At 46.7% G+C, this 27,613-nt stretch overlaps 1 protein-coding gene across 2 annotated transcripts in view; it reads left to right on the top strand.

The window, feature by feature from the left end:
• Nucleotides 1-20,948, top strand: part of C7H17orf58 (chromosome 7 C17orf58 homolog) — a 148,526-nt gene extending 127,578 nt beyond the window's left edge. For both annotated transcript variants that reach the window (XM_078650795.1, XM_078650794.1), the window contains one exon: nucleotides 18,634-20,948. In XM_078650795.1, coding sequence (XP_078506921.1) covers nucleotides 18,634-18,821 — 188 coding nt within the window. In that variant the 3' untranslated portion in view covers nucleotides 18,822-20,948. The remainder of the gene's footprint in view (nucleotides 1-18,633) is intronic.
• The last annotated feature ends 6,665 nt before the right edge of the window (nucleotides 20,949-27,613 follow it).

The following is a 27,613-nucleotide window of genomic DNA, read 5'->3' as shown; positions in this document are numbered from 1 at the left end:
TCCCAGTCAGGACCGTAGATCACTCGAGAGAGGTCTGTTCGGAACTAGTGAAGTTCGGATGATCGGCTGCCAGACGAGGGTCTATTGGGCACGAGCTCTCCCGATCGTTGCAGTCGTTCACTCTGTCGTCGGGACCTCTCCCACTGGATCCACGAGTCGCTGATGGGCCCCACGCTTGGGACGCCAATTGTAAAAACAGTTTCAATCGGGTCGGGGACAATCGATATTTGCCCGGCGGTATTGCCTCTGTGACCCTCTAGTTATTTAAATCAATGAAGAGGCAGGCGCTGGAGACTGGAAAGCAGGAAACAAGGTTTTTTTATTCTCTCCGGAGGAGAACACAACGAAACGGACAGAAGGTATCGTTCTGAGGTGCTCTAACTTACGTTTGAGGCCTGGCCCCTTATATACAGTGTTTTATGGTTTTTATTATAGTTTACATACATGTGACAAAGCTTTGATATACGGAAAGACATACCCGGAATCCCCCTTTGGGGCCCGTTCCCACACACATTTACAGTTGAAGTCCCCACCCTAGTCACAACAGGTGATGAGCATCGCGCAGCTGGATAATCCGCCGATTCACGGAATGTGGGGGGTTTGATCGGGTCTCATGGGGTGGGGGCTTTGATCAACCCGGGGATTCTTTGATGGGGGAAGCTTTCTATTGTACGGGGAGGGGCAATGATGGTATCGGCAGAGCTGGGTGTCGGCTTGGAAACGGGGAGGACAAAACGGGCACACGGGGGAAAAGGGGGTTTGCATCTAAGGGCCGGAGATCATGAAAGGAAGGCGGGGAGGTGTCGCGCTGGGAACAGGATGAGGGCCGGGGGCAGAGCAGCGCCGAAGAGGGGTTTATGACTCAAGGCAGGTGCAAGCAGGGGGTGGTCAGCGTGCAGGCTTAGTGAAGGCAAAGGGCTATGTCAGGGGCCAGCGGCATGCAAAAGGGTTTGTTCTGATCGGGGCATCTTAAAATGGCGGGCGCGCACGACAAAAGTGTGGCATCAGGGGAAGAGGCAAGATGGCGCAGATAATGTTCACCAAAACGCACTAATTTTCCACAGTTGTTGTATATAAATAAGTATACATAAGACACAATGATTGTGTGAGTGACTGTATGGATAACTGTATACTTGTAATAATGATTTTATAATTCACTAAGTATGACTTACTATCTAAATGAATAGAAGAAGTGGTGTTTGTATAAGTGTTTTGCTAAGTAAATATGTAAGTATGATCCATTGTTTGCATAAGTGAGTAGGATGACTTCATATGTGAAAAGGATGCGTGCTGTTGTTTAATGTCGATATAGATGTATAAGTATTTTTGATAGTGTTCTATTGTTCATTGACAGCATGTATGAGTGAATCCATAGGTAAGTGATTAGATGTGTGTTTACATCTATGAATCACTGAGTGGATTTTTAGATACTTGTATTGCTGTGACAATGGATTTAAATATGATACTCTGTATTTTACAAAGAGTGATGAAAAAAAATTGTAATAGTGTATGAAAAGGTGTATGTGATTGTCACGTGGATGATGTCATCAGTGATGTCATCAGTGATGTCATTTGAGATGTCATCAGTGATGTCACTGACCATGTCATGAATGATCTAATATGCGACATCATCAGCAGTGGATTGCGGGTGCGCAAAATATAGTTAGTACAACTAACTATATAGGAGCAATTTCAATGTTTTTGTATGAGTAAAATGTCCAGCTAACTAAAACACCACTAAAACTTATAGTTTTTTGAGTGAATTTCAAAGGTTTTTTAAAAGCTAATTCCTAACTATATAACTCCTGAAACCTATGTTTTTTTCAGTGAATTTCAAAGGTTTTTTAAATGCTAATTCCTAACTATATAAGGCCTGAAACCTATGGTTTTTTCAGTGAATTTGCAAGGTTTTTTAAATGCTAATTCCTAACTATATAAGGCCTGAAACCTATGGTTTTTTCAGTGAATTTCAAAGGTTTTTTAAATGCTAATTCCTAACTATATAAGGCCTGAAACCTATGGTTTTTTCAGTGAATTTGCAAGGTTTTTTTAAATGCTAATTCCTAACTATATAAGGCCTGAAACCTATGGTTTTTTCAGTGAATTTCAAAGTTTTTTAAATGCTAATTCCTAACTATATAAGGCCTGAAACCTATGGTTTTTTCAGTGTATTCGCAAGGTTTTTTAAATGCTAATTCCTAACTATATAAGGCCGTAAACCTATGGTTTTTTCATTGAATTCGCAAGGTTTTTTAAATGCTAATTCTATTAGCGGATAACGTTTTTATATATTAAAACGTTTTTTAAATCTCAAATGCCTGCTTTGCTAACAGAGTTTTTAAGCACAGGCTCTTTTGTCTCTGGTGGCCATCTTGGGAGACTGCATATCAGAATTTTTTTAATTAAATATAAGAGGATTTGAGAAGTCACTCAAAATGTGCCCTAATTTTTCTTTCTTCAGCACTAATCATAATTTCTATGGCAAAATGAACCCCCTCATTTTGTTCCTTTGCAAATTAAATGTTTTAAGTGTTAACACTTTATTCCAATCAAGATGACTTCAGGTGTGCCATACGTTTGTCATAAGTAAGACTGTTAGCGCTCTAGTTGTTCTTTAGAACACTCTGGGACATTCTGTCATTGGGCTATAGTTGGGCTACATCTGGCTGATATTTGGGCTACATTTGTTTTTTTTGTCTCTGGTGGCCATCTTTGGGCTACATTGGGCTACATTGGGCTACATTGGGCTACATTCTGTCATTGGGCTATAGTTGGGCTACATCTGGCTGATATTTGGGCTACACTTGTTTTTTTTTGTCTCTGGTGGCCATCTTTGGGCTACATTGGGCTACATTGGGCTACATTTGGGCTCTAACATATATATAGCCCAATGTAGCCCAATATATATTTTTTCAAAGTTAATTTTCGTAAAAACCACTGGAGCACATATCTTGAGACATAGCAAAGGCACATCGGGCTACCAGTCCCTACAATTTTGCCAAGTTTGGTGGAAAACCATTCAGCCGTTCGGGCTAAAAGTGAGTCCAACCGCCCTATGGAAATTAACATGGGGAAAACACGTTTTGAGACCCCCCTTTTATCTCGGCCCCCGCTTGACGAATCCCCCCCAAACTTTCAGGGAAGGACCGGAGCGCCGCGAGGCAAAGTTAAGGAAAATTTCAGGAAGATTCCTTAACCGGCGCCAAAGTTATTCCCAATAGAATGTTGCGATTTTCCTATGGAAAACAATCCTAACTATATATACCTACTGGCTATCGCCAGTAGGTAATATATATATATAGATAGATATAGATAGATAGATAGATAGATATATTCATTAAAGAAACATAGGTTCCAGGCACGTTATAGTTAGGAATTAGCATTTAAAAATCTTAGAAATTCACTGCAAAAAACCATAAGTTTCAGGGGCGTTATAGTTAGCTGGACATTTCACTTGTACAAAACCATTGAAATTCCACCGTTATAGCTAGTTCAGCTAACTATAACTCGCGCGCCCACAATGCACTGCTAATGATGTCATATATTACATCACTCATCGTACGGCCTGCACCACCTCTCTGCAACGCAGCGCAGTGGCGCTTAATGGAAGCACCTGGTGGGCTAATTGGCCCCCAGGGTCCCTCAGGATTGAAGGGGAATTATTTCCCCAACTTAAGTTCTAAATTGAGAGATTAAGTCCTAAGGATCCCTAGCCTCAAACTAGCCCACTAGGTACCTTCAGTAAGCGCCACAGAGCTGCGTTGCAGAGAGCTGTAAAAAGGGGCGTGGCCTCTGAACACCTGTCTGCAACATAGCTCCCTGGCGCATACTGGAGATACCTGTTGGGCTAGTTGGCCCTCAGATCAGTGTCTAGCGAAAAGTGAAATCACACGTGCTACAGGGAGAAAGAAAATTTTGTAAAAAAAAATGAAAGTGCATGATAAAGTGACCTGTGTATAAAAATGCATTGATGCTTAATCCGACACTTAGGATAAAATCACAATTTTGTCATTCTGAAAAGCAATATTAAAACATTACATACAGGTATAAAAGTATTATCATGTTTAAAAAGTGATAAGAACACCCATTGGTAAAAAGTGCTAAAATTGTAAAAAGTGGTAAATATAAATATAAGTAAGAAAGAGAAGAATTGATAAGTTGCTAAATTATGTTGCCGTGGCTAACAAGGAACTTGACTAGCCACGGAAACAGTAATATAGAAGTTAAGTCGGACAGTCTGTATGATTGAGATCTTCTCTAGGTAACAGGGAACCTGACTACCTAGAGGAACATGGGAATCTGCACTGTATTATTGAGGACCATAATATATATATATATGTATCTATATATATATATATATATATATATATATATATATATATATATATATATATATATATATATATATATATATATATATATATATATATATATATATATATGTAAGCAATAATATCAGACTTTTAAGTAGGCAAATGGAACTGTTAAATGCATGGAATAAAATACATGGAATAAAATACAAGCAGATAATAATACTGGACGTCCACAGCAAGAAATCAGAGAGATATGTACACTAAATACATCAGATGATTATAACCAATGGAGACTTCAATGTGCACACAGACACACTCACACATCACAATGCCAATAATCAAAATAAAACACCTCAGATGATTATAACCAAGGGAGACCTGAATGTGCACACAGACACACTCACACATCACAATGCCAATAAAAGAAATACATCACTGATCAAGTATCCAACATTCTTGCCATCTCAGCTGGAGCAGCCCTTTACAGCCAGGCAGACGTCTCGATTGAGACCCTCAAAAAGTTCGCTGCTGCAACATGTCTGTATAACAGCGAGCTCCCGTTTTGGTGCCAAGATTTCCCACCGTAATACCTTTTACTCAGCCTGAGGAGAAGTTTATAGAAACCTCGCCCCCTTTATTCTGTTACGAAAAACCGAGCTGACCACACTGGTCTGTATCAAGGTCAAGACAGAAGCTGGCCAGGCCACTGTATTCTGACTCTGAGACAGAGCTGTGCATTCCACACATGTCTCTGGCAACAACAATCTCTGCTCTGAAAGGTACCAGGCACACATCCCACACATTATCTTAGTGAAGCTTCCGAAAGTCTCCAAAACAACCTTGTACATGAACAGCTTAAACAACTTGAGTGATCTGGGGGCCTGCCTGTGTGTGCAAAGATCAAGCTAGACAGAGTCAGAATTCAAGACGCCATGAGGACATGTCAAAGCCAATAGTAAGAACTTCACAATACTTCCCAATGTACAACACAATGCACCACTGCCTATAGCATCACACACTTCACTTCCCAATGTATAACATAATGCGCATTTGAGCACACCTGCATATAACACTACACTCCGAGACCGAGAAGTACATTTCACATCTCTCTCTCTCTCTCTCTCTCTCTCTCTAATTCTTTCAAATGCACACCCCACATGTTCTGATCCTGGCAAGTCTGTAAAAAGCAAACACTCCCCCTCTGCAGCTACAACGAAACGCAAAAGAAATAGGCACATGCAGGAAACATGATATCATACATTCAAGAAAACACCTAAAGTCAATTCAAATAATGGTAGTCAATGTCATCACGTGGTCCCAATATATGGGAGTGCCTCTGGCACTACAAGCTAGTGGTAGGAAAGTTAAAGGATGCAAGGCCATGTTGTGCATGGCTCTCCATGCACAACAGTTTTTTTTTTTTTTTTTTTTTTTTTTTTTTTTTAAAAGCAATACTTTATTGGCATTTATCGGTTAGGTTACAATCACATGCCCCAAAATAGTAAGGCCAGGTGCGTTAAACATGACATTTAGGTAAATAATCATAGGCTGTAGAGCATTCCGGCAATTTGCGTATGCAGTGTATAGGGCATGAGGAACATACCGAAACCATGTTACATCACACAAAGTTTTCCACTTGCAGTTTGCATTTCTTTTTTTTTTTTTTTTTTAAAACAACATAACTATGAACTAAACATAAGGCTCAGCATCAATTGACACATCAATAGGCATGGAATATCGAGGTAGACGGTTGCTGGCAATCTTCGACTTCAAGCCCATCACACCTCCCCACCCTCTTGCGTATCCGCCCTCCCACATCCACCCGCATCTTCATGCACCCTGTGAAGGGCCCCCGCACTTAGCATGAAACACACACCTCCAATTAGTCAGTGTCAGTGTCCTCATCCGAGCTCTCGCTATCATTCTCTGGCAAAGGATCACAAATGTCCCCTCTGTATGAGTTCCATTTTAGCCAAACTCCATTCCATTTACGGGGATTGTCTCTCATCTTATAAACCGCCCTTTCTGTTACCATGAGCGTGTCCATGTTTCTGAGCCACTGCGCCAGTGTGGGTAGCTCGGCTGCCCCCCATTTCTGTGCAATGTCGCGTTTGGCCACCATGCAGCCGATCGTGACCCATAGCTTGCCATAATGTGTTAGATCAGCAGGACCCCAGACATTCAACAGACACACCCTGGGATCTTGCGGTATATTGGTATTCAGTGTTTGTGCGATGGTACGGAGCACTCGCCGCCAATAGCTCAACATGTAGGCGCAGCTCCAGAGCGTGTGTAAAAGTGTGCCCTCCCCGCCACACCCCCTCAGACAGAGCGGGTCGTCTGCCCTTTTTAATTTGTGTAGTGCCACTCGAGTGTAATAAATTCTATGGAGGACCTTTAGTTGTATGAGGCGGAACCTAGCCGAGATACCAGCCTCACGGGGGGATGACAGAGCTGCATTCCATTCGGATTCGTCAAAATCTCCCAGGTCTTCCGTCCATTTGTCCTTGAGTTTCCCTAGGGGTTCAGGCAAATTATTAAGCAGTTTTCGGTATGTTAGGGAAGTTGCACTCTCCAACATATAGTCCGTGAGTAAACGGTCCTCCAATGGCGAGGACTCCGGGGGTGTGGTGCCTGGCGGGATCTCCGCCAGAAGAGCATGTCTAATCTGCATGTATCTGAAGCGTTCCGTGTCTCGCAGTTCGTACTGTTGTTGGAGGGAACTGAAGGGGACCACCCCCTCCCTGGACCACACGTCCCCCACAGTCGAGATTCCAATGGCGTCCCACTGGTCGAATCCCTTAGTACGCCTCAAGTGGCCCAGTGTTTTAGTATCCCATAACGGTGTCATTTTCGTAATCACCCCTGCCCAGTGCAGTTTTGCTTGTGCTTTATACCATAGTTGTACCGTGTGTTTGGTGGGCCCAATCAGTTTCGCCGCAATGCCCTTGTGATACAGGGGTGCCAGCATGCTGTTAGTACCCAGCTGGGCCCGGTCCGCCTTGAAGGCTGGGTCGTCCTGTGGTGCGTGTAACCATTTATTAAGAATTTTGAGTTGTGTCGCCCAGTAGTACAACTGCATATTAGGCAGTGCGATCCCACCGTCGTACCAGCCCCTATTAAGTTTGGCGTGTGCGATTCTCGCTGGCCGATTCCCCCACAGTAAGCCCGACATCAATGCCGTCACCTTTTGAAAGTAGCCGGGGGGGATAAGCGTAGGTGTGTTTTCGAGAATGTATAGAAAGCGTGGTAGAGCCATCATTTTGAATAAGGCTGCTCTGCCCAATAGCGTCAGCGGAAGCGTCTGCCAGTGTTTTACATCATTACGCAAACGGAGGAGGGGGGGCTGTAGATTGCGAGCCGAGAATTCAGCCGCATCCCGGGTGATGTGAATTCCCAGGTATTTGAAGGACGTAGGTGCCACTTCCAGCGTGCATTCGTCCGGTAGTGACGGGAGAGGACCCCTGAGAGCATAGATGATCGATTTTGACCAATTGATAGTGTAGCCCGACACTTGGCCATGAGAGGTGCAGAGGGTCAGAAGGTTAGGGATGCTGCTGTCTAGGTCAGTAAGATAGATTAACATGTCATCAGCATATAATGACACTCTGTCTTCCCAGCTCGAGTCCCATTGAATGCCCTTCAGGAGCGGCGTAGTCCGTATAGTAATCGCGAGGGGTTCCAAGACTAATGCGAAAAGGATGGGTGAGAGAGGGCATCCCTGCCGGGTTCCCCGTCTCAGTGGTATTTCCCGTGATATGTGGCCGTTTGCCACCACACGTGCCATTGGATCCTTGTATAGTAACCGGACCCAGGCAATAAAGTTCGGACCGAACCCCATAGAGGCGAGGACCTCGAAGAGGTAACTCCACTCCACCATATCGAACGCCATCTTGGCGTCTAGCGACAGGATGGCCGCCGGTTCCGTCAGAAGCGGGATTCTAGCCATGACTCCCTGGACCCTACGAAGGTTCAGGGCCGTACTTCTGTGCGGCATGAACCCAGACTGGTCTGGATGGATCAACTGACCTAGGTGGGACATGAGTCTGGTCGCCAGCAGTTTCGCCAGAATTTTAGCTTCGGGGTTCAACAGTGAGATAGGTCTATAGGACGTGCACTCGTTAAGTGGTTTACCCGGCTTTGGTATGGCTACAATAGTCGCCATCCGTTGGTCAGGTGGTAACGTGCCACTCTGCCTACTGTCCTCGTACATCTGCAAGAGGGGCGGACCCAGAGACTCAGACATCGCTTTAAACCACTCGATAGGTATCCCGTTGGGACCCAGGGCTTTGCCCGGATGGACAGCGCCAATCGCCAATTGGATTTCATCCGTAGTTATGTCTGAATCTAATTCCCTCATCGCATCGTCAGTCAATCTGGGCATTGCCACGCGGCTCAGGGCATCCCGGGCCTCGCCCTCTGTGACAGTCACTGTCGGTGTGTACACCGTACTGAAATGATCAGCAAGTACCTCCACTATGACCTCTGGGCGCGTGTGAACCCTCCCAAGTGTATCCGTAAGCTGTAATATGTTTCTACTGCCTCCCTGTCTTTTATCCAGCCAAGCTAGGAGTTTACTGGCCTTGTCCCCAATGTCATACACTCTGTGTTTGGTGGCCGTGATGTCCGCCTTGGTCAGGCGGCGCACATGATCCATGTGAAGGCGTTGACGTAGCTGTAGGGAGTGGAGGTTAGCACAGGAGGGGTCTGCCATATGGGCTGTGTTAGCTTTGTCGAGCTGTAGTTCCAACTCAGACGTCTCCTCTCCCTGCTGCTTCTTGTAGTGTGAGATCGCTGCTATCGCCTGTCCCCTAAATACAGCCTTGTAGGCCTCCCAGAGCACTGAGGGTGAACTCACTGACGCCTGGTTTTCTTCAAAGTATTGTTTGGTAGTATTCTGCAGGCCTTTGCGAATAGCTGGGACCTTGAGGAAACCCGGGAAGATCGGGTACAATCTCCTGCGTGTGGCCGAGCGGCTAGACAGTGTCAGGGTAATAGGCGAGTGGTCGGAGACACCCCGAGTCTTTATTTGTGCGTCATCGATGGTGAGGCAACCGGTCCCTAGCGTGAGGAAGTGGTCGATTCTGGATAGACTGTTGTGTGTTGCAGAGTAGTAAGTATATTGTAGTTGTTTCGGGTGTAGTGTGCGCCATACATCCACTAGGCCCTGTGCCTCCAGAAACCCGCCAAGTTTGGTGGTGCCAGGTGAGAGTGAGCGCCCGGGGAATCTATCACGTGTTTCATGCAGTACTGCGTTGAAATCCCCCCCTACAATCAAGTCCCCTTCCGGGAGTTCTAGGAGGAACCTGCCCAGATCGGGCAGTGCCACAGCGTGTAGTGCAGGGGGGATGTAGACCGATACCACAGACAAAGCCCTGCCCTCCCACTGGCCGGATACTGCTGCAAAGCGGCCCTGGTCGTCTATTTTGGTGGAGGTGATGATGTATCGGGAGGACTTCTGCATTAGTATGCCCGTGCCACGTGACCCTGGAGTGAACGCTGCATGCGTAACCATGTGGTATCCCCGTCTATCCATGGCCCGTGTAGTAGCGCCCATCATGTGTGTCTCCTGCAACAGGACCAGGGCAGGACCCGCCCTCTTAATTCCCTGAAGAACCAGGCCTCGCTTGATCTTGTCGCCTAATCCCCTAACGTTCCACGACATAATGTGTAGTGGGGCCGTCGGGACGGAGTCTTCTAGTCCGGCCATGGCAGTGAGGTGTGTGTGTGTCCCACTGGGACTCTCGCGCGTATTGCATGCCGTTGCCTGCGTGAGGCACTCACTCGGAGGTGAGCCCACCGTACCGAGGAAGCGCCACCTTGCCCCATGAGAGGAGGTATCCACGGGGTCGCAGCAAGGGCGTCAAGGTGAGTACCCCGGCGTGTCACGCCGTACCGTGCAATGTACGTGTCGTGGTGTGACAGATAGTGCTGAGCCAAGCCAAAAACTCGAAGAACTAAACCAATTACAGAAATAAACACCCCCCCTCTCCCAACATCCCCCCTCCCTGCTTCCCTGCCGTTCGGACTTGAACCTGCCCGCCTCCCCAACTTAGCAGAGTGCATTACCCCAAACCCAACCAGTGTACTTGCGCGCTGGGGTGAAGGAGTCTCCGAGGTCAGCGGCCTCTCAATCTTCTCCCCAGAGGCCCCTCGCCCAGTGTCCAACAGCGCGCCTCAGGTGTGCTGAACAGTAAGTCCCAAAACGTTGCCTGTCCGGAAATCACTGGTCGCCATTATTGTCCTCGTCCGCGGCCTCGCTGTGGGGCGAACCCTCGCTCACTCCATCACCTCTCGAAGTCTGAGAAGCCGGGAGGCTATCCGTCGCACGATCCTTCTGTTGCCGATGAGGCCGTCGGGGGCGAGCGTTTGTTCTCCAGCCGTCCAACCAGTCCCTTGCGGCTTCCGGGTTGTCGAAGAACCAGGTCTTGTTTTCGGCGACCACTCGCAACCTTGCGGGAAAGAGCATGGAGTATGGGATCTCTCTCGCCCTAAGGTCTTTTTTGACCTCGAAGAACGTCCGGCGTCTGCGTGCCACCTCCGCCGTGTAGTCAGGGAAGAATGCCACCGTAGAGTTCTGGATCTTGACCGGAGGGGATTGTCGGGCTGCCTGTAGAATGACGTCCCTGTCCCTGAAGTTGAACAGCCGGGCCACAATGGGTCTCGGAGTCGCACCAGGTTTTGGTTGGCCTCCCGGCACACGGTGCGCTCTCTCTACTGAGAAGAAGGAGGATAGTCCCTTGGGCCGTAGTTCAGTGGTGATTAGGCCCTCCACATACAAATCCATGGCTCTCACCCCCTCCGTCTCCGGCACGCCGAGTATGCGGATGTTGTTCCGCCTGGAGCGCCCTTCCTGGTCGTCGAGCTTCTCACGCAGTACCTTGTTGTCTGTTACCAGTTTTTCTACTGCCAGCTGGAGTTCGGAGACGTCCTCCACCAAGGATTTCGTGACCACTTCCATGGCGTTGACCTTTTCTGTCATCTTGTGGAAGTCCGCTCTGATAAGCGTAATGTCCGTGGAGATTGTGCCCACTGTCGTTTGTAAGTGTGCCAGGGCCTGCATCACGTCGTCCAGAGTCGCTTTCTTGGTTCCCTGTCCCTCCACGGATCTGGCAGCCGTCTCCTTCCCGGCAGTCGGGGACACCGCAGGCCTGTCGCAGGCATACCGGTCAATTCTAGTCTGAGTAGGCCCACTCTTCAGGCCCCTCCCTGCCATAGCAGCAGAGTCTGCGGCCCCTGGGCAATCCAGCGACGGGGGGCCGCGTCTGCCCCTTCTGCGTCTTATTTTGACCGCCGATGTGGTAGTCCACTTCCGTGGGGGGGGGTCGTCACTCCGTTGCACGGCGTCCAGCCGGGAGTGTGGAGAGAAGCGTGACGTGCGGGATCCAGTTCCCCGCCTCTGGTAGGTGCTGTCACTCTGTTGTTCTCCCGTTGATAAGGGGGGCAAGGGTCAGTTTCTCGGATCCCCCCCAAGTGCCGGGGTCGCTCAGCAGGTGGTATGGAGGCGGGAGATGGTACGCAGGTGAATAACTTGCGATGCTCCGTGTCTTGCAGTGACGGACGCTGCGAGGTCAGTCTCCCTCCGCTCTATGGGGTCACGCTAGTACCAGGTCCACCCGCAGGGAATGTTCTACTGCCCCGGGAAGTTCGCGGTCGCTGTGGGCGATGACCTGCACAGCGGGTGATGGCACTGGTCGCCAGACCAATAATATGGCTCACACCTCCTGCCTCTCTGAGGAAGCGTGTGTACTGCGCGGCAGGAGAGAGAGAGCGGGTCGATTGCCGCCTGTGGTGCGGCGGGTGAGGTCCGGTCCTCGGCCAGGTCGTACGGGGCTCTCAAAATGGCGGCTCACCGCCGTAAGGCACTTCTGAATGTCCGCCCGCCGGGCGGTCACGGTGTGCGGAGGAGCGGGGTGTCATCCACCCGGCACAGTCTCGGTGACACCAGGCGCGCCCGACCCCGGTTCCGCCCTCACTCACCCCGCGGGCCGGCGCCCGTCCGCCGAGGTGAAAAAGACAGCGGGCACTTCCGGTGCAGGGTCCCCGGGGCAGTCACGCTTCCTGGCAGGCCGGGCGACGAAGGCAGTCCCCGGCTGCGCCGCGCTGCAGAGGCCTCTTCTACGCCCGGGCGGATGTCGGCTCCTGTTCGCCGGACGGCCACGGCGTTTTCACCCTTCGGCACCGCTCGGTCCCGGGCTCCGGGTTCCTCCTTTTGGGGCAGAATATGTAACGGATGAGTGTCAGGATTGCTGGAGAGGCCGCCCCGATCACGGAGCTACTCCATTAAGCTGCCGCCATCGTTGGCTGCTAGCCACGCCCCCCATGCACAACAGTTTTGACTCTAGCCCTGCACAGGTGATCCAGGGCATCCACAATGCAGATGTAGAACATAAAATTGTAGCAATTCATATGTCAATAACATGTAGTCTTCCATCTCAGGGTTCATAATATACAACTTGAGCTTCACTGCTATTCTCAATTTGATGTCACTTGAAACCATCTGTTGAAAACAGATTGATGTTAGCAATAGTGAGGAATTTACTTTAAGGAGACATTGTAGCTGAGTGGTCAGAGAACCCATAAGGTACACAGAATTCCCATGTTGTTTTGTTCCCTGGCACACTCTTTTTCTTTTAAATGGCAGGGACATTTTGTAGATTACTGGTGGCATGGGTTGTTTTATCTTGCCAATTCCCCAAAAAAGTCCATCATTGCTGTGATGTACTATGGTACACGACATAGTACAGAACCAATAAACAATGTATCAGTAGGATGCACTCATTAGGGTGTGTGTCACAAATTACATATTCAAATCTCAACCACATCTGTAATAATATTTATGAGAGTATATCAAATCTCAACAAACATCATCGAGACACAATATTATGGTCAAATTACCTTACGTATTAATATACAAATAATGTTAAATGCTCACAAAAAAATTGATGAAAGATTTGCAGGCAAGATGGTGCTACCTCGGTGGTGCACAAAAGATACACACTTGAAACAGATACATTATGCACTCTTAAACGCAGAGATAGCCAAGAAAGAATAGTCAGGTGGTAATGGTGATGGTGTCATGATGATACCATCGTTATATAAATACAGAACATCACTGCTTCGGTAATGTCAGGTGTTTACAACTAGGCAGCAGAGCAGTCCTTCCCTCTTGGCACATCGATGATACCAAAGTAAATCACAGCAAGAATGGACATTTAAGAAAGGGACAATAGAAAACAAGCCATCAAATCATAGCTTTAGTTAAACACTCTTGTAGATATGAATCTGCGCAATAATATTTCAATGTTTACTTATAACATTTCTTGAGGATTTACTGTGACGTACAAACTTAGTAATACATCTAAATTTCCAAAATATTCCTTGAGGTCTCACTTTTGATACCAGTAATTTGCCCCTCTTACATGATACGGCTTTAGATTTTGCTAATTTATTAACATCAAAATTGTAACTGCCTGACTCTGAATCTTTACTCTGAATCTTTTGCCTATTTTCGATACACTGAAGGAATTTGAGGTTTTGGAACTATTTTGTCTGGCTCTGATAATTTTGCTATTAATTATACTAGCATTAGTTAAGGGGAATGGCAGCTTTGGACGTGTAATACTGTATTAGCTGTCCTTTTGTAAAAAAATTAAGATACTCAATTCGTTCAAAACTGTAATTATAAATAAACTTTAAATGATGCTCCCTATTATTGAGTTTGCCCGTATATTCTCTAAACTCATTGAACCTTTCTTTCCATATGAGGAGGTTATCAGTATATCTCAGACCTAAATTAATATTCTTCTGCCATTTATCCGAATACTGACCCAAAGCAACAGTAAATTCCTAAAAACTCATTATGAGATTGAGAAACGGGGGACCGCACAAGAACTCATAGCGACTTCACATTTCTATAACAAATTGTTGAACAAAGAACATTGCATCATATCAAAAACTGTCTTATTATGCAGGTTGACAGAACCTGGACTATCCTGTAAAAATACTAGCTACATTTGTTCCCCCTGGTGATTTGTGCAATGACTTATGAATCTTTGGAAGGAGTTAAAAAGTCATTGTAATAGGATGTTTTACCTTCAGATAATCTAAATCTTCTAGTGACAAAATCTGTGAATCAAACCATCTCGTTGTCATCGCTTCTAACGTGCAGGGGGTTGGTACGCCTGTTACAGTTAGATTGCAATTTCAGACCTCTCCCAATTGTGAAAATAACCTAAAGGCTCATTTCCGCAGAAAGAGAAACTGGTAGCTCATTATCATTGCTACTCATGTCCTGGTCTACTGTAAGATAATATATAGTGACTAAATTAGTAATTTCATGTGTAGTAAGATTTTATGAATATTTATAAGAGGCGCTACCTGTCAATTCTATTTGTTTATATTTATTATTTAGGAAACACTTATATGAACACAATTTACAAGCACATTTGAACAAATCAATTTTAAAATCTTCTATTTCATTCAATTTTAAATTCTTCCAATCTTTGCTCGTGGAGGAACAGAAAGATAAAAATATAATTTTCATCTTTTGTAAGTTCTCTGTCTGACAAGTTAATAATTCTCAAAGAGTCCTCTTTCTGACTTATTTCTTGACGGAACATGGAGGGTTCTCCCATACACATCTGTCCCCTTTCTCTCCTTCACCCTTGGCTTGTCTTTTTCTATTTATTTTGACTCTTTTCCTTTTGTATGCATCTCTAAGTTGTGGAATGCAGGCAAAATATGCATTGGATCAAAAAAATGATTTGCGGATCCCACCAGATTAGTTCCCTCAAATCTGGTTCAGATTCTTCTTCTGAAGAACTGGGTATTTTTATCTGCTGAACTATCTGTAATGCAGCTTTTCAATCTTTGTATAAGTAGTCATACTAATTTGCAAATGTGAACACTCGCCCTTAACATAATCTCTACATGTTTAATTTAAACTTCTGTTGTTTGTGCTGAGCAGACTCATCTTGATGTTTAATCAATTTAATCTTTAGATCTTTAAATTATTCATATATTTCCTCATTTGGAGGCATTTTTTCACTTTCCATTTTCAAAGCTTGTATAAATATTACCAGATTGTCATATTCAATACATGTATGTTTGACTAATGGTTCAATAATAACACAAAACAAAGGTTCATAATGGACTAATTGTGTAATTCTTTAGCAAGTAACTGAATAAGTAATAAGGAACCAGTAATATAATACATGTTGTATTTATCCGGCCAAATATGCACTAAGAATTGGTAGACATAATGCAAGAAAGAGGCTTTATTTCTTTCATTCAATGGATACAGTGATTCGAAAATGTAATTTTGTTCTCAAAAAGGTGATCACATGGTGCATAGGTGAGAAAATAGTGTATATACAAGTAAAAATAGCCAATTCATTAATCCAACGAACATAATGGAAGGCCAAACAAAATTCAGGAATTTCCATTTGGAAACACGGGCACCAAGGGTGATGGTTCTAAACTCTGGCAGTATGGATATTTACAGCATTTGGACCTTGTGGTTGGTTAAAAGGCCATCATCAGGACAAAAGGATAGGAGAGCAAAGTTTGACTGCAGAACCTAACTAGAGAATAATATTATATTAGCACCAATGCAAAGGGAGTAGGCTGGGCAAGACAAAATACTTTAAAATGATACTGTGGGCCATCCCATCTCAAGGATGATTCAAAATTGGGGTGAAGGAAGTTCTGGATGTGTCACAATGTCAATCAAGACATCTGGCATCGCCCAAAAAATGAGATGAGCAAAATTAAACCCTCCTCCACGACCGAAGCCAACTCCGCAGCGCCATGACCGATGCCAACTCCGCAGCCAAAGAATTTCACTGCTGGATCGCAGCTACGCTGACAAGCTTGCACCCCTCCGCCACCGCGTCAAACAACGCCCCCTGAAGGCCGCCTGGTTCACCACTGACCTCCAAGAAGACAAGCGCTCCTGCAGACGCCTCGAGAAATTCTAGCAGAATAGGAAAACCATTGAAGACTGGAACAACTACAGGAATGCCATGAATGAATACCACCAGTGCATAAGAGCCATCAAGCGGACCTTTATCAAGAACAAAATCTACACTAACGCAAGTAACGCAAAAGAACTCTTCGACGTCATACAACAATTCACCAAACCCCCCAGCGAAGCCACAGACATCACACGTTCTCAGGACCTCTGCAACAAGCTCACTACTACCGCCACCTGAAATTCAAGGCCCTCTATGACAACTTCAACGAACAGACTCAGGGCATCCCCCCCCCTCTCCACCACCAACAATCAGCCGACTATCACCACCTGGAAACCTGCCACCACTGAAGACACCGCCATGACCATAAAGAACATACACTCAGGAGCCCCCATGGATGCCTGCCCGCCGCACTTCTACCACAGAGCTGCCGCCGCCATAGCACCCGAACTAGGCCAGACCATCAACGCCTTCCTCGAATCCGGCACCTTTCCCCAACTACTGAAAGTGGGCAGAGGTCAAGCCCCTCCTCAAGAAACCCTCGGCCGACCCGACGGACCTGAAAAACTACTGGCCCTTCTCTCTCCTTCCCTTCGCAGCGAGAGTCACAGAGAGATTGATCAACGCACAGCTGACCACCTTCATCGAAGAGAACGCCAACCTTGAATCATCCCAGTTCAGATTTCGCAGCAACCACAGCACAGAGAGCGCTCTCCTCACCGCCAACGATGACATCTGCATGCTACGCGACCAGGGTCACACTGCGGCCCTCATCCTAATAGACCTCTCTGCAGCCTTTGACACCATCTCCCACCTCATTCTCGCAGCCAGACTCCACGACGCCGGCATACGAGGAACCACCCTCGACTGGATCTGCTCCTTTCCCTCCGGCAGAACCCAAAGGATCAGACTCCCTCCCTTCCTCTCCGAACTTACAGAGATCAACAGTGGAGTACCCCAAAGATCCTTGCTCAGCCCTACGCTCTTCAAAATCTACATGGGCCCCCTCGCCACCATCGTCAGACTGCATGGGCTCAGCATAGTATCTTAGGCCCACGACACCCAGCTCATGCTCTCTCTCATGAACAACCCCTAAGACACCAGACTCAGCTTCCAAAAAGGAATGAAAGAGGTCGTAGCCTATATGAGCGACCACTGCCTTAAACTGAGCTCAGAGAAGACTGGTTTCTACATGCTGCTATTGAACCTATTCCCACACTTTGCTTTTTGCAACAAACATAAAATGGTATCTTGCGCGACACCTCTACTCGACCTATTCTCACACTCCTTTCCTTTCCACCATGTACGGTAAATGCACTCTGACTCTGTGGTGTCACGTTTGGAGCGGAGGGCGGTAGATTTACTAATATTTGGAGCAATGCAGCAAGACAACTTGCTGCGCTGCATCAAATTGAGAGTTCAGGAATGAATAATTTCAATTGCGCATTCCAGCCCTCCCACTGCGCTGGTGCACTTGTGTCTGCCAAGCAGCAACGCAGGAACCCTTGCACTAAGGTGCAAGGGTGCCTACTGCGTTACAGCCAGTATTGTTTTTGTGCAGGAAGGAATACCTTCCTGCACAAAAACAATCATCTGCAGAATACACAGAAAGAAGAAAAAATGAGGAGAAATAAACATACTTCTGCTTGTTACGCCTCCTCTGGGAAAACTTCCATTTTGATGCATTCGCATGTTAATTAGTGTTAGTAAATCTGGGAATGTGCCAAAAACCATGGGTTGGACGCGTGCTAGTACCCATGCCCCACCCACGGAACACCTCTCCATGGCAGAGTACCGCCCGGCAGTGACTTGTGCCGCCCTGCGTTACTCTAGATTAACTATACCCAAGGTGGCTCTGCGTGGCATAGTAAATCTCACTGAGGAGCTTGCATTGTCCTTGCATCACCTTGCGTTGCCCTTGCACCACCTGGCCCAGGGCATTTCGCATAACTCCCATACTCAACCTATCCCTGCTCTCCTATGCTTTCTACCACATGCGTAAAATGCGCTGAAAAGCCGCTACAACAACTTTGTAGGACACCGTCTGGGAATCTCACATGGCGCCAGTACGCAATACTAATAGAAGACATCACTAGCAACACTCTTTTCTCATCTGTGTACCACAGATCCAACCAGAGCCCCCGACCCTGTGTCAGCAAAGGGCTTTGGGACCTCGACAAGAGGTTTGAAAGCGCTATAGCAATACGGTAATACAACCCAATTTCACTTCAACACCAGAGGACTAGTTATCAGGAGAGTGCGATGGAACAGCAAAGCACCGCAGCTGGTTCCTGAAGATCCCTTTGTTGTGGCCACTCACTAACAGTACTTTCTTTTCTTTGCAGGAAGTAGATACATTGTGATGGGCCAAATTTACCACAAGAGGCTGCAGCTACCCGACTCCATGCTCCAGTTTCTTAAAGGACACTTGAGGCCAGGCGATGGACTGGTCAGGAGCAGCAGCTACGTCAAGAGGTTCACTAAAAGGAAGGGCAGGAAAGTGCAAAGCATCTCCCACACCAAGTGCAAATGAACCACCCTTTCACTCTCACACCACAAGTTCTTTTTTGTATTTTATTATTGGAAAATGTGTCAAAAGGTGAAATAATAATTTCATCAAAACATTATACTTGTACAAGTGTGTCTGTCTACAATACTTCTTTTGTGCGGCTATCACGCCATGGGAATCTTTCTACTACTCTATGTGTTAAGCAGAATATGGCAGTGTGTGCTATCCCCATAGCTTGACATTCTGTCTCGAACTTTATGAAGACTGCATATGTAGACAGACTCAAGTAAACCTAAAACAAAGTGCAGTTTGGTGATGTTAACTTGTTTGTACAAAGTGTTTTAAACAGCGGTTTTGTATAAGAAGTGTTGTCGTTACCTATGTAACGCTGCTCAGTGGATCAACCTTTGAAGGATGACAGCCTGAGCTGAACATGCCAGGATTCGAGCATTTGAGGTCACACATATACGTTAATAAATGCCTGCTGTATCACCTGCCAGTTCGTGCCAGAGACAAATACAGTGCATTTACGAGATCTGTCTTGCTTGTCTCAAATTCAGTGTGGAGCCCATACAAGCCAGTACGAGCAACATAATCCATTTTAGGGCATATTTACAAGTGCATTGTGCCACCGACCCGTCACTTTTTCCGAAGCTCCAGTGGCACAGTGTTTTGATCCATATTTACAAGGCGGCCCTAAGCCATGTTGCGTGGCATAACGCCACCTTGTAAATATGGTCCTCCTCGACGCAGTTTTCTACAGCAAAGGGGCGTGCTATGGGTGTTGCTGTGGGCATTCCCATGCAACACCCATTGCTTTTTGACAGTGCCCCAGATTTACAAGGATCTGTGCCAAAAACTAACTCCTTTCCAAAGGAGGTGTTAATGTGGCCCAACAAGGAGAAATACTTTTATTTCTCCCCCCTTTTTGTTCTTTCTATGGTTTTCTGCAGCACACATAGAAGGAGTAAAACTCTATTAATGATAGTTTTTGTGCAGGAAGGTGTGTCTTCCTGCACAAACACAATCACTGCAACACATGCACTCTTTCTGGCGCTAGGCAGCTTTTTTAGCCCTAGCGCAGGGGAGAGCACAGGGGTGCGCCATATTCTTGTTAATATGCGCATCTCTGCGTTTTTTTATTTGATGCAGCTCAGCGCAGCTAAATGTCTTGCAGTGCCGTGCTATGCCATTTCATTGTAAATATGCCCCATTGTCTCTTAAATCAGAGACGTTAACATGCACCCCTCCCCTTGCATGTCCTGTCCCTGGAAACCAGTAAATCCAAATTCAAGCTCTTCCCACTCACACGCGTGGTTTTCCAGCAGAGTACCCTGTGCCTCTCTCCCAAGACTCTCCTCCAAACCTCAGAACCTCTAGCTGATGAACAAGTAGCTTATTAAGTAAAATATGAAAAGCCCCTTGACCAACGTTGAAGAGAAGAAGTTTGGTTGTCTCTGTTAGTGCTCCCAGACATTGGAAACAAATGTCACCTGCGCGGGGAAGAGTATTGGGCCTGCTTCAGCACACAACGACTTTAGTTCTAGACCTTCTGGATATGCTAAACTTTCCATGATCATATCCCCATTGTCCACTGTAATAACCTTTATATTATGCTTGGGACGTTGGTAAAATGCACAATGTGGCATTGGCATGGTCTCGCTGCGCTACCCTTCCCATGCCCACTTTTAGCCTCTCAAAGCACAACAAATAAAAGGAAATGTTCGGTTCCACTGACAGACACTACTTTTTACCCCCATTGTCGAAATAAAAGACAAAGTTCACCATCAGTAAATGAGGTTCATAGAGCCCACCTTGGATGAAGATAATAGTCAATTATGGAATTCTTAAAAATATTGTTATCGCCATGCACGTGTGTGTAAACCAAGAATACATGTCTATAACGTCATGCATCATTCAGTCAGTGTCCAGTATCTAGTGTACGTGGAAAGAGAGCCAAGTATTCGTCATCGGTCCCCAGTCTTGGACGACCTTGCATTTCTAATTGTATCAAAGTGTAAATACTGAAAGGGTGTATTGTCATGCATCTGTACTTCTATACAGTTGTATAAAGTTTGCTCACTGACCTCATGCTGTACTCAGTGTATGTTATTGGCAGTAAAGCCATGGAATAAATCTCCAGTTCACTATTGTCATGTCCATTCTTTGACAAGCGCTGATTTTTGGGGCCTCACGGGCGTGAAAAGAACCGACAAGCCTGTATGAAGACTTCTGTCTCTGAGGTTATCGGTTACATCCGCAAGTGCAGTGCAGTGGGCCGTTCTTCATGGCTGAATGATGCCATACTAAACCTAACAAGCATAGGCAAAGCCAATAGGTCTGTTTATTTATAGCGTGTAGACAGAGAACACATCTGGCACTAAATAAGAATGATATAAATATACATATAGCGGTAAACATGGCAGCATATGAGGTAGACATGCTATATATTTTCAGAGTCGAAGACATGATCACCCAGACAACATTCCAGGCACACGTGTGCACACTGAAAATACGGCCAACAGATCATTCCTTTCGTGGTCTGTACTTTAGAGATAAGTTAAATAACCTAAAGGAAACTCAAGTATACAACGTGAAACTGACTTCTGTGGCTTCTGAGATAAATCATTGGGTTTAGTTTTGCTGTAGAACCATTGCTGCTACTTGTACATCCCAAGTTTGAATTCGGGAAAGATGAAGTAATGACCCAATTTCCTACCGGTAATGTTCATTACTTCAAATCCAGGTCGTCCTCGTCACATTCTTTACACCATGAGTACTTCCCCGGACTTTGGTACGCATGTATGATCTTCAGTTCAAAAGAAAGCTTAATAAGTTATATTCTTATTTTCTTATTACATCCACGGTGTTGCAGTAGGTGTTTTTCTCTCTATAGTTTGTCTGGAGCGGAAACTAATACATCAATCGAAATATCTGCTTGGATAATACCTCATCGTGTGAGGAACATGGATGAGGAGGTAATGGGCACCATGTTGGGAGGATTATTTTGGTGTGGTTGACTAAACAATGTCTGTGAGATCGGAAAACACTCTTTGGGGCATATTCTCAAGGACTTATCGCCGAGTTATCGGCACTTTAGCACCGCAAATGTTGCGATAGATTTATCGCCCTATTCTCAAGCTGCTGCAAACTGCCGATATCGCCAGTTTTTCAGCGATAGCTGCTGCAAAAAACATCGACACGGATGAGAACGACAACTAACGCTAATGATATGCAGAGTAGGCGTTCCCATGCAAAAACACACAAAAACACCACTTCGCGATATTCTCAATGACCAGCCAGATCTGCGATGCGATCCAAAAACAGGCAATAAGGCGGGTTAGCAGCAGGGATTTAACACCTGCCTTTTACTGGTGTTAAGCAGGACGACAAACTGCAGTATAAAAGGGAGCCCAGCCCAGAGCCACATCTGAAGACCAACACATGTCATGGAGCTACTGATCATGCAGCTCGGAGACCCAAGAGGGCCACAACACCCACTGCCACCACCCCAAGGACCCCCCCGCCCTGAACCCTCCCGGTCTACTAACGAGGCAGCGCAAAACAAGACAGCTGACCTTTCGAAAACGGCATTACCCCTCAGCCACACAATTGCAGAATGTGGGGAGAGGTGGGAACCAAGTGTGTGTGAAGGAGGCAAGTCATCCATGAATAAGAATGTACACAATGCCAACTGTGGCGGAGATATGCTGGACAGACTTCCTTATGCAGAGCACAGACATGTCCATGTGGACATATACTGCTGGTGTTTGTAGTGTTGTGGATAGTGGACGCAACTATGTTACCTCAGGCAGTGGGGAAGACCACGGTCATGTAGCTTTGTGACCCCCCCCCCTGGAAGCGTAAGCGGAGTGGGCTGGCCCTGCGTACGCCAGTCCAGCATAGGATTGCGCATAAATAGGCCGGGGCTCTGGGCGTGGTTCACTTCCGGGATGCCCGAGTCTGCCAGGGCGGCGCCCCTCACCCGGCCACGAGTCCGTCGCCGTGACTGCCAGCTTCCTCAGCCCATCACTGGCTTTCGTGACACAGGCCCCCAACGCGGCACAGCACCGCAAATTTATGTGTGTGCTGACTACTGCCTTCGGCCTAGACTACGGTCAGCAGGTCCCCCAATTCAAATCAAGTCTTGATTTATTGATGGCGCAGCCCAGTAGGCAACAGACATTGCTTCCAGTGCGGCTCGCCCGCACGACGTGTCATCGCCGGCTGCGCACCCGCTGAGCTCTTCAGGTACCACTAACTCTGTGCAGATCAAGTCAACGCCACGTGGCTGTGGACCCTTGCAGGCGCTGCCTCCGGCCTACACTGTGGTCAACAGGGCTCACACATATCAAATCCAATCCTGACCTGCAAGGACACGCCATCATTGCTGGCTGCGCACACGCTGGGCTCATCAGGTGCCACTAACTCTGTGCAGCTCAAGTCAACGCTACATGCCTGTGGGCCCTTGCTGACCGCTGCCTCCAGCCTACACTGCGGTCAACAGGGCTCACAGATATCAAATCCAATCCTGACCTGCAAGGACACGCCATCATCGCTGGCTGCACACCAGCCACCACCGTTAAGACAACTTCCAACCAACAACTGCCAGAGTCCGAGGAGTCTTACAGCCAGCCTATCAAAGTTGTTCATCCCTGTCTTGGATGCCATCATCAGCTTGATACCCTGCTAAGCTGCCACTAACTCAGTGCAACGCAACTCATGGACCCTTTATGATTGAGTTTTGTGCTGTGGACAGCGGACGCAACAATGTCACCTCAGACAGTGAGGAAGACCTGGGAAGATAATGATGAAGATGAGGCTGGTGTACCACACCCCACTGCAGCTGCAGCAGGAATTTCCCGAAGTGACACAATCATTAACAATTTCTTCACATGAGCACGCTCAGCTCTGGTGTCCCTACCTCAGTGCAGCTCAAGTCACCGCCATGTGGCGGTAGGCCCGTGCCGGCCGCAGTGCATCCAGTGCCACTAACTCAGTGCACAAATCATGGACCCTTTATGAATGAATCTTATGTGTGTGATTTCAGATCTGGTGCCCCTACCTCAGTGCACTGCAAGTTATGGACCCTTTATGATTGAATCTTTTGTGTGTGATTTCAGATCGGGTGCCCCTAACTCAGTGCCCTGCAAGTCATGGACCCTTTATGATTGAATCTTGTATGTGTGATTTCAGATCTGGTGCCCCTACCTCAGTGCACTGCAAGTCATGGACACTTCATGATTTAATCTGTGTGTGTGATCCGATGATCACTGTTCTAGTTGTTGCCAGCACCAACCACTCCCTGAGGGCTGGCTTACACGCACTCCACACCCATCCACCACACACGTCACTAGACATGTGACCCTGGTAATAAGAGGCTGGGCGCATGTGCCCCAAGCCAGTTCCACTATCTATCTAAGTGTGTCCATGTGGTCATTATGTATGCATGATGGACCCGGGCCTTACCCCATTACATTGTGCTGTGGACAGCGGACGCAACCATGTCACCTCATGCAGTGGATAAGACCTTGGACACGTAGCTTTGTCCCCCCCCCCTGTAAGCATAAACGGAGTGGGCTGAGCCAGCGTAGGGGTGTGAAGAATTTGCCCGGGGCTCTGGGCTCTGGGCTTGGTTCAGTTCTGGCTTGGACAAGGAAATAACTAATGCTTGTTTCTCTGTTATAGTGTCAGGGCCACCCGGACGGCAATCGGTAATGTTGCAATGTAGCATGCACCCGTATGGCGGGCTCGCACGAACGGAGAAATGAAGGAGCGCAAGACTGCTCGGGGTCTTGGCTCGTACATGCAAAGTGTTGTGTGTATCTGTATTGCTGCAGCATGACCCAAATACCTAGCCCTAATTGCAGCGCAAGTTCAGCCAGGCATGAACTCTACATTTGTGTCTGCCCTATCCTTACCATAGGCCTACACTCACGTGGCCGCCCACCTTCAACAGCAAACATCACAGTGTCATTGTTAGGCTTGTGGACATGCGCAGACAGGCATGACAATGGTGTGCTGTAGGAGTGCAAGTAATGCAACCGGCAGCGCACACAGGTAAATAGGCTCGGGGGGAGGGAGGAGCAGCTGTGAGGTAACGTAACACACAGTCATGCCGCTCATTTGCCACTTGCAAGACATGTCAAACATGAATCCCAAAGTTGCACACATCCCACCCCACCCCCAACAAGCCACATCACATTTCCTGAATGCAAGCAGATGACAAATTAACATTAGGGATGAAAGCTCCTTTGTTTGAACTATCAGGCAAAAGCACATCTGCACCTCCGACCTCAGAATTGGATGTGCCCGGCACCCCCTGACAGATACTATAGCAGCTGATGATGACTCCCACACTACGCACAGCCCGACGAAAGACCAATGTATATATACCCCACACAGAGAAGTCCTTGCTCGAAGTTATCTTGCATAGAATGGCCTTCACACTTACTCCCACACCATCCCAGGCGTACAACCGTTGCACACTAAAACAGCATTTCATCCTCAGAGCTGGCGCAGGTCAACACAGTTCCGCTTCAACCAGAGCCACCAATGCAATGGCCGAAAATCCCGGACACATGCACAGCCCCTGTCACGTGGAACTGTACCGTGCACGTATGCTGCATTTACTGGGGGCACTGCCATTGGCAGTGCTGCTGATCAGTTATAGGCTAAGCTTCCATCTTGCCAACGTCACCTGCGTTCAGCCTGTGTTGCATTGTCGATCGTGCATATTCAAGTGGTCCATGGATGTCTACCTATCCAACAGGACGGTAGCTGAACTGGATTTTGACATGTGTGTGCTCCCCCTGTTGGCCCACGACCAGGAGTGTCATCATGATACCCGTTTATGGGATGCCTTGAAACTTGGCATACATGCTGGCAGCTGGACCTGGTAGATTGCACAACTCCTCGTGTGCAGTGACAACATTGAACCGCTCCCCTATTGGGCTGTAGTGCTAATTGGTGAAAGGGGGTGCACGCAGCACATCTGTCCGTACCTGCTAAAGGATCACCTAGCCGTCGTGTTTGATGAAGTCGACAACAAACTCATGTTGGAAATGATAGCCTACGAAGCTGCAATCGCTTTCATGGACGAGTATCTACGTAACTGCAGCCACAACAGATTGGAACCCATTGCACATGTCCCAACACCTTGTTGCATCTTGGAGATCTGGTCACATATCCCACGACAAGAGTGGCTGAATTTGCCTGGACTCCGAATACATGAGCGGACAGCAACGCGGGTTAACACACACCTGTGAAAGGTGAGGCACTCCCTTGAAGTGGACAGCGGCGCTTGGCGACGTTCCTCATTCTGACATACTGCTGCATTGGTCTGCATATTGTGGCACTTATCTTGCCCGTACAGACACACATATGCTAATAAAGTCTACGCAGCTTCACTTATATTCAACTGTGATGAGTGTTGATTTGAATGACAATGTGTGTCTCACTATCTATCTGGGTTATACCCATACATGCACATTGATAGCATTACCCAAGGAGTACCTTTTTGTGGAATCACTCTCCCTACATTCATCCAAACTTTCATACTTGATTGATCATAGCCATGACACATCTGTGTGAATTAGAATGTTTTAGTCACATTCAGTGGAGTGTTGAAGCTGGACCAGTACAGGGCCATGCAAACACCACTTTACATTGTTGACCCGTGGAGGGCCAGCCAGAGTCCTTTAGGGATTGACAAGTTCATCGGAAGTGGAAGACGTCAGTCCGCAGTGTGATTGCTGTGTCATTGGTAACAAAACAAAATATGGCAGTCCATGTCAAGGTCCAAGGTGAGTGTCGCTGAGTGTATCGGGGGACAGTGGAAAGTGTTATTACAGGGCATGATGCAGAGGGCAGAACCAAGCTGAACCCGGCCATATTGCGGAGATGAATGCTACCACTTCATTCTTACCACAAAGCCAGATTCATCATCATCTTCGTCCTCTGATGTGTCAGGTGCTGCACATGTGGGTGGTGGTGTTTTGTCTGCATCTCTGTGTGGAAGTGACACATCAGGGGCCGGAGGTGGAATGTCTGCCGCACTGTGTGGCACTGACACTTCAGGGAGCAGAGATGTGGATGGAACAGTAGCAGCAGCATTCATCCACGCCAGGCCTTGTGGTGGCAATGAGTGTATGGTTAGTGATAAGATATCATAACTCTACCGAGCGCACAGCAATACTATTAGTTTAACTACTATTCTTGTTTTAAAGAACCAATTTCTGCAGCTTTGAGCTCTGTTTTCATATCATTTTCTTATTTATTTGAATTGTTTCATTTGATTCTCTGATTAATCTTCAATTTAAATCATAGATCATTACAATCAAATATTGATTTTCCAAGGTTACACTTAATCGTACATTATATTATCATTCATACAAGTATCATTAACATTTGTCGGCGATTGTTGTGATGGTTGGCCCAATGCATTTCGGGACCGTTGTCCCTTCTTCAGGGTCCTCTGTAAAAAATGTTAAACAATCATATGTTAAAACAACATATCACGCTTAATTCAATGCATCAACTTATAAGTGCAATAGCCACTTTGAGGTTTTGAGTACACCACCTCTATTGCTTTATTATTCAAGTACATAACTGCTTACGTTCAATACTATTAAGTCTCAACATACATAACAATATTATACACTCATTTTTAGCTGAGATGTAACATACACATTACATTCTTCAGTTTATATACCATCAATTAATGTGTGTGAAAACTATGCCTTCTCGAGGACTTCATCAGTGTGACGCTACCGGTTTAAACTAGGGTCATAAGGGATACATGAACGTGCAATGTT

The sequence above is a fragment of the Lissotriton helveticus genome, chromosome 7 (genome assembly GCF_964261635.1).
Source record: "Lissotriton helveticus chromosome 7, aLisHel1.1, whole genome shotgun sequence".
Classification (NCBI taxonomy): Eukaryota; Metazoa; Chordata; class Amphibia; order Caudata; family Salamandridae; genus Lissotriton; species Lissotriton helveticus.
Note: the sequence above shows the minus strand (reverse complement) of the source record. Positions and strands in the feature narration are given on the sequence as shown.